Source organism: Pistacia vera, unplaced genomic scaffold (assembly GCF_008641045.1).
Source record: "Pistacia vera cultivar Batoury unplaced genomic scaffold, PisVer_v2 Contig584, whole genome shotgun sequence".
Classification (NCBI taxonomy): domain Eukaryota; kingdom Viridiplantae; phylum Streptophyta; class Magnoliopsida; order Sapindales; family Anacardiaceae; genus Pistacia; species Pistacia vera.
This window is the reverse complement of record NW_022196428.1, coordinates 106,716-125,616: the sequence shown is the minus strand read 5'-3', so window position 1 is coordinate 125,616 and position 18,901 is coordinate 106,716. Positions and strand designations below refer to the sequence as shown.

Here is an 18,901-nt window from a genome sequence, read left to right as displayed (position 1 = left end):
AATGAAATTGGGAGTTTGATTGATTGAATTTTAGATCAAATTGTGGAAGAATTGTTGCTATAATACCATGTTGAAGAGAGTGAAAACCATTGTAAAGAGAGAAATTTGGGGGGAAAATTCGTATTGCATTGAGTAACACTATTCACTGTTTTTGTATTACAGCTAACTCAAGTTAATAACTAACTCAAGTTATAACAAACTCTTTCAACTAAAGTTACATATTTACATTATATATAAACTAATACAGTAGACTAGCTACTTTAACAAACCAAATCATATTAGCTTTTTTTTTTTTTAAGGTAACTGAGGTATCCCAAGCCCACATTAAAGCCTGTCTAATCCTCAAGGCCACAAAACATCCTATAAACCCAATAGACCAAGGTAATTTCATAAATGTGGTAGGTACCTCTTCTGCAACTTGAATACAAGACCCCTTAAGTATAGGGGACCCCAATGGCTAAAGGGTATGTTATCTGGCCACAAGGGAAGAGGTAATCATATTAGCTTTTTACACTCTCTTTAATTACAATTCTAATACAAATCTTTACTATATAAGTATATATGTTTAAAAAAAGACAAATCATTCAAAATACTCTTATAAAACTTTTCGAGAGAAATAAATCAAAGTGGTGATTTGATCATTTGATCGAGTTTACCATTCTGTGGGTTGTGGGTTTTATTCTTTTCATTTATACATTTATGTTTTCAGATAAATATATCAAAAGTGCTTTTATTTTCACTTTTTCAAAACACTATAGGCTCCGTTTGGTTCATTATTCTGATAGTTTTTAGAATAATCTTTTAAAAAAAGTTAAATTGGGCAGGTATTACGATGTAGGATTTGGAAATTAATAAAAATATCCCTAATGTTTGTTTATTTACTAAACACCCCTATAATAAAATATTTAAAGTTAACAAAAACACCCCCAACCCACCCATTAAATACGGACAACCGGCCACCACCGTCTGAGGGTGGCCGGAGTATTTTAGGAATTTCTAAAAAAAATATTTGGGGGTGTTTATTTAAATTAATAAATTTAAGAGGTTTAAAATAAATTGAAAAATATAGAATAATATTTTGGGAATAATGAAATTTTACTATTTAACTTTTTTGGGAATACTAATAATAGCATTCCCAAAAGTGAACCAAACGAAGCCTATCTTTCTGAATATTTGATCATTTTTTAATAATTTCACTCAACACAAAAAATATATATAAAAGAATACACCCGAAACTTCCTTTAATTTTCTTTAACTAACAACCAAATTCCAACAAAACAAAATTAGTCTACATATTAACCAAATATTTGGATTTTGGAAATGAAATCTTATTTTTCCTTTTCTATACTCAAGAAACAAGAAAGAAAAAGAAAAAACGCAACTTTTGTTAAATGAGAATATTTTACTTTTACTTCTATTCCAGAACTGGAATCTTTTGTTACATGAATGAGAACACTTTACCAATCTAGCACACTCCTTCAAGTCAAAATTCCTTATACTTCTCTTTCCTTTGTTGAAATACTTGTCAAATGGCAAATGCATATTAATTAATCTTTAAATCAGGTAATATTACGAAAGGGAGCAGAACTTCTAATAGTAAATTTTTACTGAAACTTTTCAACCGTGAATTCAACGCACTCCATAGTGTAAAAGTTCTAGGTAGCAAAGAAAATAAATACCCCCAAGTCTTTTCTCACTCCTTTGGATTGCAAAATATGCATGGTCAGGATTTGTGTCTCCATTTAAGTCAAAATTTTAAGTTAAAAGATCTCATCCCTTAGATCATGAACTCATTTTCCTTAACTAAAAACGATACTAAAAACATATTTTTTATTATTGTAATTTTCACTATTTATTTGTTGGAGAGTTGATGGAATATGTCATAAACGCTGGTCCATTGTTTGTGTAGTCCTCTTTCAGGCAAGTTTGGTGGTTCCTTTGAATTGTAAATCTGTGTCTATTCTGCGGGTTTTGTTTTGCTGGCTGCTTGGGCTTGTCCAAGGAATTTAACTTTGCAGAGGTTCTCCTCTTGGATCCCGTTCCTTTATTCTTTCCCCCCCACACCCCCCGCCCCACCCCTCCCCACCCCCCCCCCCCCCCCCCCCCCAAAAAAAAAAAAAAAAAAAAAAAAAAAAAAACCTTATGCGAATTATGCTTTGTGTCGATATATTTACTTTCTTAGACCAGCAACCGAACACCGACTGAATAAAATTAGCAGTCTCATATAAATCGAATATTTTAATTTTAGAAATCAAATCCACATACGTTTCTCCATTTGCAATTATTCGATTAATTACTAAATCACTACAGGTACTGATGCAAGATTTAAGTTTAATGTTTTGTTGGTTTGCAACAACTACTAGCAAGTGTACTATTCTCAATAAATAATATAACAAAATACAGTTATCATATCTAAGGGATTGCGTAAACAAGTACTGAAATATTAATTAGTGTTAACTTTATCTAGATAATCAAACCTGGAATGGTGATCTTTAAAACTGAAAATATTAAATCTGAAATATTAGAAACAAATTGCAGTAAAACTAAAATTAAGAATTCAATGAGAGAAAACGGCTAAGACTTCAGGCTCATCTATAACTCTTTTGCACCCCTCAATTTACTATGGTCAATGAATTTATTAATTAATGTGACAACGGGATTTCCTAGGTTAACCAATTCTTTCTCAAGCAATATTAATTCTACTTCTATTTCACAACCTAATATCTTTATATAGATTTAATGAAATAGATGAACATTAAGCTTTGTGAAATCCTCTGCTTTCAGCACAGTTAATCCTGCCAAAAAAAACTATGAAATCCTGCCTATGACTATTGCATGTATCAATTCATATATCTCTATATCCAATTAATCCATGGCCTATATTACTAGAGCACTCATGTGATATCTCCTCTCGGTCTCAATCACACAAAACAATTCTATCAGAAATTGATCAAGTTCCTAATAGCATTAAGCACATAATATAAACTCATCATTACAAAAATAATTCACTGACCAAAGAGTAAAAGATTGATCACAAATCCATAGATAGACTAACCCTAGTCTTAGCCTGAGAAAATTAGTTCATAATAAAAGAAACAAGAATAGAATCCAAGAAATAAATCATATTGAAAAAGTAAAAACAAACTCTTTGATGAATTTTGTTCTTGATTCTCCTTTCTCTTTTGTTACACAATAATCTCTCTCCAAGAATTGTTAAAATTCGGCCTCCCTAAGGAGTAATCTTAATAACCCTTAAATACCCAAAAGAGTCCTAAGTGAAAAAGGAAAGAAAAATTAATAAAAACCTTAAAAGTGTCCGACACGGCCCTGGCTGTGTCCAAATGTATGTCACCACAGCCTAGGCCATGGTGTTTTCTGTCCTCGTTATTTTATTTTCATTCAACCACCACGGCCGTGGTGAACCACCAAGGCAAGCCCATGGCCTTCAAATTTGTCAGCTAATCGCAATTTCTTCAAGCTTTGAGTTCCAATTTTATTCCAATGCTCCAATCTATTCAATTAACGCTTGAAAATTACAAAATTCTCCAAATCAATAGCTAACCATTCATATTTCAAACTTAACAAAAACTAACATAAAAGCACAGAAAACAAATAAAAAATTAATTAGAAGGCTATAAAAACAAACCTAAAAACACTAAATTTATGCAACTTATCATTAAAAAGAGAAAGGAACGTCTCTCTTCCTCCACGTAAAAAGTGATAACATTTTTTTTTAGTTTACTTTATCAATCCACAACATTCCTTAAAATCTATTATATTTACATTAAATAGTTGTTACTTGAAAATATTCTCTTTCCTTACTACAAGTATTAATGGCGTTCGTTAGACTTTTGTAGGGAAGATACGCCGAAACTTCCTGTTAAGATTCACACGAAAAACATCGATTCAAGAAGCTCGAGCAAAGTGTAATATATATTGAAGGCAAGGCTTTTATTAACCACCGCTTGCGAATACTGAAATATGGGCTTCACAAAACTCGGATTCTTCTTTTTATTGCTCTTCTTTCATCAACTTCATCTTCTTCTTGCATATCAACGTTCTAACAATACTCAGTTGGATACAGGTAATTTCATTAACTATCTTTTCTTTTCTTTTAGTTTTATTATTGCTGTTTTTCAATCATAATTCCTACCCCCTGTTGAATCAAAATCTAATTTAAAACAATCTCTGTGTTCTTGGTTGGAGATTCTAGATGATAACAATTAGTTTATAGTTTTTTCTACAAATTAAATCTCTAATTATTTATGTATTCTTCTTGAGATAATAATAAATAAACGGTTGGAATTTGAAAAGATCAAGGCTTTTTTTTTTTCTTTTCTTCTATTGGTAAAACCAAAAAAAAAAAAAAAACTGGGATTGGCTTGATGGTCAAGGAAATTTGTTACCTTCCTTAATTTCTTGAGTTTTTAGAGTCACTTACCACATTATAATTTTTCCACAATATGACTTATTGTTTTTTTGGGTTTGTAGGGTATTCAAAGAACTTAAGTTCCACAATATGACTTACTGTTTTTTTAGGTTTGTAGGGTATTCAAAGAATTTAAGAGATTAATTGAGGTGAGTATAAGTGAGCTAAACACCACATTACCAAAAAAAAAAAAAAAAAAAAAAAAAAAATCCCGAGAATATTAAAAAGAAAATAAAAGATGAATGAATCATTCTATCCAACAGGATTTTTACTCCAAGTCGCAGACATTCCTTGCGTGTAGATGCAGCATAGAAGCTTTGAGTGAAACTATTTTTCTTTACTCAATCGGTCGTGCTAATCTGTCATACAAAGATTGGCCGGCAAAAGTAGAATCATAGAATTGTCGGGCCCTATTGTTTTTATTTATTTATTTTTATGTTACTCATTGATGAACTTAGCATGATAACTTACTTTGTAGAGTTTAAACAGCGACAGAATGCTAGTGAAAAAGGAAACCCACAAAAATTTACGTCGAAAGAGGGAGTGATGGTATCTGTTAATAGGCGCGGAGGTGGAGGAGGAGGTCATGGAGGTGGAGCAGGAGGTCATGGAGCTGGTGGGCATGGAAACGGAGGTGGTCACGGTGAAGGAGGAAACGATGGCCAAGTGGGCGGTGGAGCTGTGATTCCTCTCTATGCAGCTGGTGCCGGTGGCTACCACGGCCGCCGCCACCATGGTTCCAACACTGCTAGCCCCGGTTACTGTGGCCTGAGTTATTTGGTTTTCTCTGTTTTTATTTCTATTATTTTTTTTGTATATTTTATATAGGGCTATAATTGGAATTCAGTGTGATTATAATGCAAATATATTCAGATTTTCACATGTTTTTGCAGTTTAACTTTGCATTTTCGAGCTAATAGTTTTCAACAGGATCATCTAATTTAATCAAATTCTTAGTATTTTTATTGATAATTATAGTATTATAAGTTAATTAATTAATATAGATTGTTTCGTTAGGTATATAACTTCAACAGAATGAAGGCAAATTGAATCCGGTTGGATTTAAATGAAGGGAAAACGACATTTTTCCACCCAAGGTTTGGCGAAACAATACTATTCCACCCATTAAGTTTCAAAATAATACTTTCCTACCTTTCGTCAGGTTTTGTTAGTATTTTCTACTAGATGTACAAACAAATCTTACAAAGATTCGTGTACAAACTGATGTGTCATAAAATGAATAGAATAGTGAATATAAAAAGTCAAACTCCTCATATTCACTCTTCCATTTATTTTGTGTCATATCAGTTTGTACACAAATCTTTGGAAAACTTGTTTATACATGTAGCATTACTCTTTCTGTTAATATTTGACTAAAAAACATAAATACCTTTAAATAATTTATTATAAATTAAAATTTAGTTAAACAAAGTCTTTACTCAAGTGTAAAGATACATTTTTTTCATTTGTTTATTTAATTAATTAGGAATATTAACTATTAAGATTTTCCATGTTAATTAGTGAAAATGAAAAACATTATATTAATAGATTATTGAATAATAGTGATGAGATATTTATGATATTTTAAATAAATAAATAACTAAATAAATATTAAGGTTATTTAACTTTAAACAATTCTATAGCATTAATCTTAACTTTTTAGTTGGGGTTAACTATTTTTTCTTTTTTGACTTTTTAATATCTTACTTTTTGGCTAATTCAAAAATAACAAAAAATTTATAAAGTCAAATATTTAAGGGTATTTTCATCTTTTCAGTCAAATATTAACATAAAACATAACAGAACTTGACGAATGGTGGAAAAATATCATTTTAAAACTTGACAGGTAAAAAAGTATCGTTTTGCCAAACCTTGGGTGGAAAAATATCGTTTTCCTTTAAATGAATTGGACTTGTTTCTTTGTTAAAAAAAAAATAATAATAAAAAAAAAAAAATCATCTTTTTTAAGGGTAAAATTGAAATCTGACATCTTCTTGATTGGGTTATCATATGAGATCTAGTATTCAATTTCTTTACATTTTTACCCTCTTCACTCAAACATTTAGGGAAAAAAAAATTATTTCTTATTTTTAGATAGTTAAAATAACTCTTATATATATATATACTATTCATTTTTAATTATTTTTTATAAAATATAATTAGTTAATTTATTTGTTAGTTTAAGAAATCTTAATATTTAAGTTTTAACGCTAATTTGGAGAAATTTAAAAACAAAAATTCTAATGCTCCAGTGAAGGCACTCTAACGCTAGAATTACTTTAGTGTTAAAGTTGCTAGAATGAAGACATAAAAATCGTGTAGAGGTAAAAATTAATACAAGATAAAAATCGTGTAAAGGTAAAGATTAAACAAAAGTGGATGTGTGAAGAAATGAATTTGTAACGTAAAAATGAATTCATTTTATTGAATTGAATTGAAAGATACAGAGGTTACAACTTATATACAGGAGCTTCATCACTTTATCTTGTAACAAACTACAACTAACTGAAACAAATTCTTAACTAATTATCAAACTAATTCCTAACTAATTAACCAACTAATAACTAGCTTAACAAACTAATTATTAAGTGTTAGGATTAGTTGAGAGCCCCTCGCAAGCTGGAGAATGGATAGACAACATTCCCAACTTGAGAAGTAATGCTTGAAACGGAGCACGAGCGAGAGACTTGGTGAAGAGATCAGCTAATTGATCTGAAGAAGAACAAGGCATGAGATGTATCAGACCTGTTTTAACCTTCTCACGCACAATATGACAGTCTATCTCTATGTGTTTGGTACGTTCATGGAAGGTTGGATTTGCAGCAATATGAAGTGCAGATTTATTGTCGCAAAAAATCAGAGCAGGATGAGGATGCGGTACATGAAGGTCTCGGAGCAGATAAGCAAGCCACTAGAGCTCACAAGTGACAGGAGCTAAAGCACGATATTTGCTTCTGACGAAGAGCGGGACACCGTGGGCTGCTTCTTAGCACACCAACTAATCAGAGATGAACCAAGAAAGGTTCAGAAACCAATGATTGACCTCCTGGTATCCAGACAGCTAGCCCAATCGGAATCACTGAAAGCTTTCAGTGTTAATGAAGAAGAGGCAGAGAAAAAAATACCAAGAGCAGGGCAGTTCTTGAGATAACGTAGGACACAATGCGCAGCTTGTAAATACAAAGAAGTGGGCTTGTCCATATATTGACTAAGCTGTTGTACATCAAAAGATATGTCAGGACGTGTAGAGGTGAGATACAACAAACGACCAACTAAACTCCGATACATAGAACTGTCTTCTAGAGGAACACCAGCATCTTTTGTTAGCTTTGAAGAAGTGTCAAGGGGTGTCTTAGCAAGTTTGGATTCCAGAAAACCAGTATCAGCCAAGATATCAAGGGCATATTTACGCTGAGATAACACAAGGCCTTTAGTTGTGTGAGCCACCTCTAAGCCAAGAAAAAACTTAAGATCACCAAGATCTTTGATTTTGAACGTGGCATCTAAATAATTCTTAACAACATCAATCTCATGCAAATCATTTCCAACCAAAATAACATCATCTACGTAAACAAGTAGGACAGTAATGCTACTGGAACAATGCTTGACAAATAAAGAGTGATCAGAAGGTGATGGAGAGTAACCCATTTTAACCAAAGCAGAAGTAAACTTTGCAAACCATTGATAGCTAGCCTATTTTAGTTCATAAAGCGATTTTTGTAGCTTGCAGACTTTAGTTGGATTAGCTGATTTAAAGCCTGGAGCTAAAACCGTATAAACATCTTCATGAAGGTCACCATGAAGGAAGGAATTATTAACATCAAGCTGCTTAAGATGCTAGTTCAAGGAAGCCGCTAATGCAAGAAGTAAACGAACAGTAGTCATCTTGGCAATAGGCAAAAATGTATCGAAATAGTCCACTCCTTCAGTTTGTGTGTAGCCTTTGGCTACCAAACGCGCCTTCTAGCGCTCAATCGTTCCATCAGCTCTATGTTTGATGCGATAAACCCATTTGTAGCCTATTGGAGACTTATCAGAAGGTAGATCAGTGAGTACCCAGGTGTTATTCTGCGCAAGAGCTTGAATTTCAGCCTGCATGGCATCTTGCCAACACTTGTGTTTGATGGCTTGGCTATATGATTTTGGTTCAGAGACAGCAAATAGTGCAAGAATAAAATGCAGGTGTGAAGGAAAAAGGTTAGAATAAGAAAGAACAGAAGATAAGCGATAAGAAGAGTTACCTTGTGGAAAGACGTTGGGAGCAGATACAGCAGCCATGTTGCAATGATAATTCTGCAAGTAAGATGGTGGTTTTCTTTGACGTTCAGAGTGACACGACGGTTGTGAGGAAGAGACATTAGTATGTGTTGAAGAAGAAACATCATTAAAAGAAGGCTGAGGAGGTGTAAGATCAGATGGAAAAGAATTAGCTTGTAATAAAGGAGCAGATTGTGTTGTATGGGCAAAAGGAAAAATGTGTTCCTGAAAAGACACATTTCGAGAAACAAACATTTCCTTAGAATGAATATCTAAAAGGATAAAACCTTTAGTATTACTTTTGTAGCCAAGAAAGACACATTTGCGAGCCCTTGGATCAAACTTTGTGCGATTAGCAAGCAAGGTTGAAGCAAAACACAAACAACCAAACACACGTAAGGTTTCATAATCTGGAATGGTGTTGTAGAGCAGGTGAAAGGGAGACTGATTGTGCAGAAGAGGAGAAGGAACTCGGTTCATTAGGTACACAGCAAGAAGGATAGCATAACTCCAATAGAGTTTTGGCAAAGAGGACTGAAAAAGTAGTGAACGAGCAACATTTAATATGTGTTGGTGTTTGCGTTCAACCAAACCATTCTGCTGAGGAGTTTCAACGCATGAAGTTTGGTGAATGACTCCTTTAGATGCATAGAATTGGGGCAAAGTAAATTCACCACCATTATCAGTGCGAATGCATTTTATTTTAACACCAAATTGAGTTTCAGTCAGGTTAAAAATGGAAGGAATTAAATGCTTAACTTCAGATTTATTTTGCAACAAATAAACCCAAGTGTAACGTGTGCAATCATCAACAATGGTGAGAAAGTAACGATGTCCATGAATAGAGTAAGTGGAAAAGGGTCCCCATATATCAGCATGAATAAGATCAAAGCTTTTATTTGTTTTTGAATGACTTACAGGAAAGGGTAAACGCCTATGTTTTGCAAAATGACATACACTACAAGCTAAATTATCATTCAATTTAAGACTTGGAATAAGAGAAGATAAAAGCTTGATCCTGGAATTAGATAAGTGACCAAGTCGATAGTGCCAGAGGTCAGGAACCTTATCTGTAGATGCCAAAGAAACAAGAGAAAAAGGGGTAAAAAAAGTTGCAGGTTTATGCATTACATATAGGCCGTCAACCACCTTAGCTGAACCAATCGTCTTCCACGAGTTCACTTCCTGAATTAGACAACAAGAGTTTTGAAAGATTAGGCAACAAGGAGTGAAAGATGTAAGCTTAGTAACGGATATCAAGTTAAAAGAAAATTCAGGCACATACAAGACTTCGGTAAGGATTAATCTGTCAGAAAAGGAAACTGTGCTTGAGGTATTTGTGGTGATTTTAGCACCATTCGGTAAAGTTATGGTGATATGTTTAATACGTTTATAAGAGATAAAAGATGACAGTGAATGGGTAATGTGGTCAGTGGCACCAATGTCCAGTATTAGAGGAACAAGATGGTAAGAAATGATTACCTTGTGAAGCAGAAAAATTAGCAGAAAGATGATGGTTAGGATGAGATAAAACTTGATTTGTAGTGTGAGAAGATTTTTCCAGATTGGTAGATTGGAGTAAAGCAACCAACTGATGATATTGTTCTTGAGTTAGAGTAACACCTGAATGCTCAAGATTACCTTTTGACATGTCAGTTTGTAAAGCAGAAACTTCAGTACCTTCGGCATCATCACCAGTTACCACATTGTGAGTAGCAGAATGAACATTTCGAGGCTTGTATCCTGGAGGATATCCATGTTTCTTATAACAAGTCTCAATTGTATGGCGTGGCTTGCCACAAAAAGTGCAAAATCTATTATCATTATTACCATGACTGTTTGTAGGACCAGGGAAATTTTAGGTTGTTGTGACTTGAAATTTTGTTGATTGTTGGTCTTGTGGACAAATACCTTTGATGCCCTTAGATTCATCTGCCCTTCTTGTTGAACCACCAGAGAAAAGACTTTGTTGATGGACGGCAGTGGATCCATAAGCATGATTTGAGATCTGACTGTTGTAAATTGATCACCCAGTCCCTTGAGGAACCGAGTTACATAATCATTGTTTTGGTAAATTTTGATCTTGCTCAAAGCTCCACAAGAACATGGGACAGCACAAGTACATGAAGGTAATGGCCTGAAATTTAACAGTTCATCCTAAAGAATTTTCAATTCAGTGAAATATTCTGTTACATTCTTGTTTTCTTGCTTAAAGGCATATATTTCCTCTTGTAAGTCAGAGATTCTGAAAACATCCCCTTGAGAAAATCTTTCCCGCAAGTCATCCCATACATCTTATGCTTTATCAATCCACAAAATAGAGCTTGTTATTGAAGGAGAAAGAGAATGAGTTAACCATGACAATATCATGGTGTTACATCTTTCCCAAGCAGAGTATAAAGAATCATTACTTGAAGAAATTTTAATGGTGCCATCTACAAACTTCAATTTGTTCTTTGAGAGTAAAGCTATCTTCATAGATCTTGCCCAAGCATGGTAGTTGGTCCCATGAAGAACTGGAGACACTAAAACTGCAGCGGGATTTTCATTGGGATGAAGATAATATGGAGTAGTTGGATCTTGAGAAGGAACCACGGTTGATGCAGAGGCAGCCATTGATACAGCGGAGAAAACAGTTTGGAGTTCAAGAAAACAAAAGAGAACACGGCTCTGATACCATGTGAAGAAATGAATTTGTAACATAAAAATGAATTCGTTTTATTGAATTGAATTGAAAGATACAGAGGTTATAGCTTATATACAGGAGCTTCATCACTTTATCTTGTAACAAACTACAACTAACTAAAACAAATTCTTAACTAATTATCAAACTAATTCCTAACTAATTAACCAACTAATAACTGGCTTAACAAACTAATTATTAAGTGTTAGGATTAGTTGAGAGGATGAAAAGTTTTATCTACTAAACTAATTAAAAAAAGGGGGCGGGGGGGCAAAATGTAGTTTGTCAAAATGAAAGGGGTTTAAATTAGTTGTTTTCTTGTGTTTTATATTAGATAACTAAATTTGTTTGCCCATTTGGTTTATTCATTATAATTATATGATACATTAAACCTGTTTCTTTTTTTTTTTTTTTTTTTTTTTCCCTAATCCTTTATTGGTTTCATCCAAACCAATAGTTTTATTTTTATTCATGTCATAGTTTTGAAGAGGTAAGACGCTTGTATCTTTCTATTATTATTATTATTTTTTTTTTTTTTTAAATTTGGGTACTACACATTTTTAAAGTCTATTAATTTGGTTAAAATGTATGTTAGTCAATTGCATAACAATAACATGTTCACAAATATTCATGATATTTTCTCATTAAGTGTTGTATGTATTTTTGCCATAAGAGCTCGCAGAGAGGTAGCTTAACTCAAAAGCAAGCTCAACCTAGAGTCGATTCGATTCAGAGTAAGCACGACCTAGGTGAAGCTCGTCACAACGATCAACCCAAACAGCTATTCAACGAAATCAAAGATAAACTCTAATCTCGAATATTTCAAAAGAGATAAGATAGACATTATTGGCAGCGCACGATCGCAAAGATCATGGGATTGCAAACCAACTCTGATTGCAATGTCGAACTTATCTCTCCCCATTAATTACAAACTTGTATATAAACCTCCTCAAATAAAGAGAGAGGGGTTAGCAAATATTCATACATTCTATATTGTTCTTGTAATCACTCAAAAGCAATAAAATAACAGTAGATGTAGACTCAAGTTTTAACTTGTCGAACCACTTTTAAAATCCTTTATGTTCTTTACATTATTAGGCATTTTTTACATTCAATCGTTGGTTATCTTTAATCAAGTATACATAAGTTCTGATTCGGTCAAGGTCAATCGGTTCTCTCAAGTTAGTGCAAATTTCGTATCAACATTAACATATAAATAAACTTTTTTTTTCTTTTTTTAATCAATCATCCAATGTATATTTTATGATATATGAAGTCATAAAGTAATGTTGGGTCCATAACTTTCTCTCACAACCTCCGGTGTAGCAGCTTGTCAATGGTCAGCTCGCAAAATGGGTGTTGCCTGCTTGTATGTGTCTCACCTACTCATATATGAGCTAACCAATGGCGAGTTGCTATGTCGAAAATTGTGAGAGAAAGTTGTGAAAATGAGTTGTAAACCTAACACTATTGGAAGTCATAATATATGCATGACAATAATTAAAAAATAAATAATATCAGAGATTATAATGAGTTTATAATATAAATACTATTAGTGAGAATAGAATGTAATTCTCACCAATTCTATATTTTCTAAATTTTATTAAGATATTTGAGGAAATTAAAATAAAACAATAATATCAATATATGACACATTAATCTTTTTGTTGATGTGTTTGCCTGTTTGGTAAATCAATCTTATAATTTGAAAACTTTTAAAACTGATACAAGAAACACGGAAAAAGTTTCATATCATGTCTAAAAGAGTGGTCTTTCATGGTTGCAATTTTTTTAGTAGACAAATAGCCAGATAAATTGAGATATGAATAGTATCATTAACCTAAGTTAATTATTAGTATACAAACAACTCTGTACATTAAAACATGAATGGTATGGTTTACACGGTTAATAAAAATGGAAAAACAAACATATTACATCAATTTTGTATGATTTGAAAAACCCAAAAATTTAAAAAAAAAAAAAGTTTTGAAAATTATTCTCGTAGTAAATGAATCGCCTTTACATTAAAAATTCATTATGAATCTATAATACGAAAAATCAATAATATTTAATATAAACTAATTTCTTCACAACCCAACCAAATTTAAAAATCATGATATATCCGACGTCTAGATATATGTTGGGCCCGAATTGTTGTTAAGCCCAAATACAATCACGTGGCCCAAACTAACAAATGCCCACTTGACTTAACTGAATCGTTTCTAAAATTATTTGTACAAAAAATGCGACGTGCATGTTCAATTCCATTTGAATTTTCCAACATTTACACGTGTCCTTCAACGAAGCCAGAATAAACTCTTTATCCATATTCCTTACCCAGCCGACATCGCAATCCTATTTCATCCGTCCAAAACTCCTCTTATCTTTTAAACTCACGTCCATTACCAAAACTACCCTCCAAAACCCGACCCGCTACCTACACAAAGGAAAGAGGACATTACAGTCATTTCTAGTCCAATTCCCAAGTCCCACCGATTCTATCTCTTTCTTGCATCCCACTACGTTTTAGAATCCAAAAAGCCAGGAATATCCGTCAAATATCATGGGCAAAAAGGTAAAATGGAGCTGGACGTCTGCCTTCGTCGGAGCCGCAGCAGCCACTGTCGCGACGGCTGTCTTCAGGGCCAAGCCCAAGGATCCTACATTCCACTTAATTTCAATCAAACTCACCTCCTTTAAGCTCAAGCTACCAGTCGCCGACGCCGATCTCATCCTCACCATACACGTCACCAATCCCAACATCACTCCCATCAACTACTCTTCTACTACCATGTCCATCTTCTACGAAGGCTCACTCCTCGGCTCGGGTCCTGTGAAGGCCGGGTCGCAGCCAGCTCGGTCCTGCCAGCTGCTCCAAATCCCGGCTCGGCTGGACGGGCTTGAGCTCACACATCACGCCGCTAAGTTTTTCGGTGACGTGGCGAAGAGAGAGATGGTGCTTGATGCTAAGGTGGATATTGCGGGTATGGCGAAGGTGTTGTGGTGGGATCATAAGTTTAAGGTACACGTGGACAGTCATGTGACGGTAGATCCAGTATTTCTTGACATAATCGATCAAGAAAATAAATCCCAATTAGAGCTTTTCCTTGGTTGAGAATTGTATTGCATTAAAATTGTATGTTGGATTAGGGCTTGTTTAATGGGTAATTGAAACTTTAATCCAAGGAATTAAATTAAATTTGTGGGAATGATATGATGACTGATGTTCTTCATGTCCAAATCCATGGTCAACCTATTTCTATCCATTTATTGAAGAGTATATATGGATAACATTCTTTCTAGACTTAATTGTGATTAATAAATTAGGGTATCTTCTGTACAGATCAAATTATATCATCATTTAGATTCGAGATTCAGCCAAAGTAAAATATTTAGGCAGGAGAGAGGAGGAAAATATTATTTATTAAAAATTTAAAGAGTATCAATTTGAAGGAATGTAATGGAAGTTTGATGTTCAATTCTATGTAATGTAATTTAATTTTTTTTTAAAAAAAACAAAACAAATTAAATTGCATTGCATAGAATTGTATTTAAATTATGTAATTGATCAACCAATTATCGATTAACAACAAATAAATAGTATTGCATTTGTTTGTAAAATTGGATTGACAATATATTATAAAATTTAAAAGATCTATTTCATTTACCGGACACAAAAAATATATATAATATATACGTCTAACACTTTAGGGGTACTATTGTCTTTTCATTTTGGGTTTTCTTCTTTTCTTTTTTTTTCGTCTCTCTTCGCCCTCTTTTCCCCTTTCCTTTTCTCTTAGAACACATTTTTTATTTAAATTTAGGTTGAATTAATCACTTTTTTTATTCATGAATTTTGTGATTTTTTTTTTCATAAAAGATAAACAATGTCCAGTCGCTCAGCAAAGACTCTTCCACAAGAGATCATCATTGACATACTGTTACGACTCCCCGTCAAATCCCTATGTCGATTCAGGTGCGTATCCAAGCCATGGCTTGCTTTAATCAACGATCCTCACTTTGTCACCTCACACCTCCGCCACAATAATACCCACAAACTCATTCTCGCTTCTCACTCACTTTACTCTGTAAACCATGAAGCGACACCCATCGATGAAGAAGTGGTTGCTGTAAAGCTTGATTTTCCGTTGAAATCGATTCCCAGAAATGACCAAGTTCAAATCTTTGGCTCTTGCAATGGGTTGTTGTGTATAATGCCTGTGCCTAAAGTTTTCTTTTTGTTCAATCCTGCAACCAGAGAGGCCAAGAGAATTCCGGAGTTTCAGTTGACTAGTTTAAATTATAGTAGTATACATGGGTTTGGTTATTCTGAAGTCATTGATGATTATAAGCTTGTGAAAGTGATTGTTCCATCAATTGTGTGTGTGTTTTCGCTGAGAACCGGGTCTTGGAGAAGGGTCAAAGATTGTCATTATTTATATCCGGTTGGTGCTTCGGGTACGCCACTTAATGGGGCAATTCATTGGGTTTTGACTAGGCCTGGTGATGGTGTTGCTAATGTGGTAGTTGCTGCGTTTGATTTGGTGGAGGAGGTTTTTAAAGACATTTCGCTACCTGAAGCTTTGAGAGACTTTGGATTGTTTTCGCTCGCGACTGGGGTTCTTGGAGGGTGTCTGTGTGTGTTGCATCATCATGGGGACCTTAGAAGAGAATTTTGGGTTATGAAAGAGTATGGTGTAGAGAAATCTTGGACGAAAGTTTTAATGCAACAACCGTATCATGTGTTGAGGCCGTTATGCATGTGGAAGAATTGTAAAATGTTGTTGGCTGTGAATGAGCAGCAGCTAGTCCTTTGTAATCGGAGAGATGGTTCATGTAAAGATTTTGTGGTTTTTGACATGCCGCTTCTGTTTGATGCTGATATTTATGTGGAGAGCCTTGTCTCACCCAATTATGGGAATAGGAATTGAGATTTGTTAATGGAAGGTAATATCAGTTGAACTCCATCTATGCTTGTCTTATTTATGCTCTACTTTGTCATAGCTTTAGTGTCTGTGTTTATTAAATAAAATTGTCCTTTGGTTATGCAATTTAGTGGTGTATCTACTGTGTTGCTGCAATTGTTCTTATTATAACAAATTTTTAAGATTTGTTTTACGGTTAGACTTTACTTCAATGATGAAGAATTTTGTTGTTGAATTACTTGATTTATTGATGGATATCATGAATTTGATAATTAATGAAACAAAATTGGATCATGGTTCAGTTTTGTCATATTGTCCATATGCGAAGCTATTGTGAAAACCATATTTCTTGCAATCATATTTCATTTCATTCTTAGGTGCTTCCAACTTTCTTTCTCCCCCTGTTTTCCTCATTTTTGTTATCAACGGGAAATTGTAAATCAACAGCGGGAAATTGTTATCAGGGACATGGCCAGACTGATCTGACAATATAGTTTATATTTTATCGCCATTTCGGCATGTACTAACTTTGCCAAAATGGGAACAAGAAACAGAAATTGGCTTGTTCTAATTTGTTCTGGTAACCACAGCAAACCAATGTTATATCCATACGGAAATAGATAGATGATTCCAAAAAAAATTTAATGAGAACATTCCAATATTTCTTTGTGCATAGCAAACCAAATGTATTATATCTATGCAATTAGATATATGTAAAAATTTGGGTCTGCAAATTTCATAGTTATAAGTTACATGATCAGTAGCTGTTGCGTAGGAGGGATGATAAATTTCTAAATGTCCTAATCTTCACTGGATTCACAGTTATGCTACAGTATTTTGCATTAGAAGCTTCGTATTATTTTCCTGGGAAATAAATGGGTTCGTAAGGTATATCTGCTATTATCTCTCTTTGTTCTTGCAACCTGGATATCAAGTGGTGATTTGCAAAGTCTGCCTTTTGTCGAGAGAAAACTTGGAGTTCTGGATCTAGGCTACAGGGCATGGTGACACTATTTTAACTTGAGGACTTAAAAACTTGTATCACCTAGGACTTGTTTTGTTCTGATGCTAGATCTTGACATTGGTGGGTGGCTACTATGTAATTTTTATAACAATTTCAAATGAACTTACATTGGTTTGCACGTTAATATATTCTTTGAATGTTAAAAAATTCATCTTTATGATATCTATGTACCGTTGCCATTTCACACTTAACTGCTACCTGTGGTGCTGACCATCTATTTCTTCATAGTTGCTTGCTTTTAAGCTTAAATTACTACCTTCAGAGGGTATATATGAATGAAAACAGGGTAGGATGATTAATAAGTTTCTGTCAATTGTACATACTGAGCAAGACCCACCATTTTTTTTTGTTTAATCATTATTGCATATGAGATGATTAAATGTTCAAATTTCAAATCTCAGTTTGAAGTTTGTTTGGATATTTATTCTATAAACATCTATTCAATGATTATCCAACTTGTTTGTAGAGAAAATTTACTTTTATATTAATTAGTACTCAAAACAAAATAGGAGTGTTTATGGTATCTACTATAAATTTAATTAAAAAGGATAGTGCATTTGCAAAATTTGAAGTGCAAACTGCAAAGCGACAAAGAATGAAGGGAATAATATCAATTGATAGGACTTTTGGCTAGGAACTGGAAATCAATTTGCTCTGCCTGTAATGAGTTTGGATGTGGTCAGAGTCATTATCTTGGAATTGAGCTTTGCTTTAGTTTTTGTACATGTTAAATTATCAAGTATATTTCCAAGAATAAAGATTCCGGCAGTTTGTGGTGGTATGTATGAATTTGTACATTGATATAGGATAGTATATGCCAATGTTTTGGTTGAATATATGGTTTTGTTATCATTTTCATCTTGTTAGAGTTATTTGACCTGCTTTTCACAGGGGTTTCCATTGTGGATGCCAGGAAAGCTGGGATTTTCAGGCAGTAGGAGAGCAGGTGGAGTGTTCGGATACTGTGTATTCCATTTGTATATATAGGGCATCTACGTGTATGTTTAACTGTTTTCTGACTGAAAATGTTGTCGAAGATCTTGCATGATTGGGCTTTAAATCTAATGTTAGTTGTGCTATCAGGATATGTGCACTGAGTATATATACAAACAAGTTCGTATTATGATATTTGTACCCAAGTTATGTATATAGTCAAATTGAACCAAAATGATCTAAATTTGGTTGATTTGGATTGCATTGTATGCAATCTGGGTTTGGCCTAAATCTACAAAATGGTAAATTATGCACAGGCAATTGCATTTCCTTGTTAATTCATTTATCTTCTTTACAGTCAATTTTGTTTTATGTTATCTTGTAATGCACCGTTATTTACCAACTCATCATTCGTGCCTTCAATTAATGTTGTGGGAGATGACATTTAATATTGTTATAACTCACTAACTAAACTCAAAGAATTAATTTTCCCTCCAAATTCACGTACTCCTCTAACTGAACTCTCCATTAATGAGAGTTGGCAGTCAGATGGAAGGACTTTTGTTTCAAGATCCTCTGTCATTAGGGATTATAGTAAATGGAATTCATTAGTGTTCTGCATTTGCTGTCATTTTTATGTCAATTTAATA

The 18,901-nt window shown here is 33.6% G+C and overlaps 3 protein-coding genes across 3 annotated transcripts; all 3 read left to right on the top strand.

Annotated features, from left to right (window-relative positions):
- Positions 1-3,813: 3,813 nt before the first annotated feature.
- LOC116109614 (glycine-rich cell wall structural protein-like) lies at positions 3,814-5,311 on the top strand. The gene is made up of 2 exons (XM_031395846.1): positions 3,814-4,084; positions 4,908-5,311. The coding sequence occupies exons 1-2, from the start codon at positions 3,982-3,984 to the stop codon at positions 5,255-5,257; spliced, it is 453 nt and encodes a 150-aa protein (XP_031251706.1). The 5' UTR covers positions 3,814-3,981; the 3' UTR covers positions 5,258-5,311.
- An 8,556-nt stretch (positions 5,312-13,867) lies between these two features.
- LOC116109613 lies at positions 13,868-14,578 on the top strand. Its single transcript, XM_031395845.1, has one exon. The coding sequence runs from the start codon at positions 13,933-13,935 to the stop codon at positions 14,482-14,484; it is 552 nt and encodes a 183-aa protein (XP_031251705.1). The 5' UTR covers positions 13,868-13,932; the 3' UTR covers positions 14,485-14,578.
- A 615-nt stretch (positions 14,579-15,193) lies between these two features.
- LOC116109615 (F-box/kelch-repeat protein At3g06240-like) lies at positions 15,194-18,301 on the top strand. The gene is made up of 2 exons (XM_031395847.1): positions 15,194-16,316; positions 18,232-18,301. Exon 1 carries the CDS (start codon positions 15,257-15,259, stop codon positions 16,298-16,300), a length of 1,044 nt encoding a protein of 347 aa, XP_031251707.1. The 5' UTR covers positions 15,194-15,256; the 3' UTR covers positions 16,301-16,316; positions 18,232-18,301.
- Positions 18,302-18,901: the final 600 nt, after the last annotated feature.

What these genes read in the sequence shown, in the direction of transcription:
- LOC116109615 (XM_031395847.1), top strand. Translation starts at nt 15,257, where the DNA reads ATGTCCAGTCGCTCAGCAAAGACTCTTCCACAAGAGATCATCATTGAC.
- LOC116109613 (XM_031395845.1), top strand. Translation starts at nt 13,933, where the DNA reads ATGGGCAAAAAGGTAAAATGGAGCTGGACGTCTGCCTTCGTCGGAGCC.
- LOC116109614 (XM_031395846.1), top strand. Translation starts at nt 3,982, where the DNA reads ATGGGCTTCACAAAACTCGGATTCTTCTTTTTATTGCTCTTCTTTCAT. An exon ending in CAATACTCAGTTGGATACAG is followed by an intron (nt 4,085 to 4,907) that starts GTAATTTCATTA and finishes CTTACTTTGTAG; the next exon opens with AGTTTAAACAGCGACAGAAT.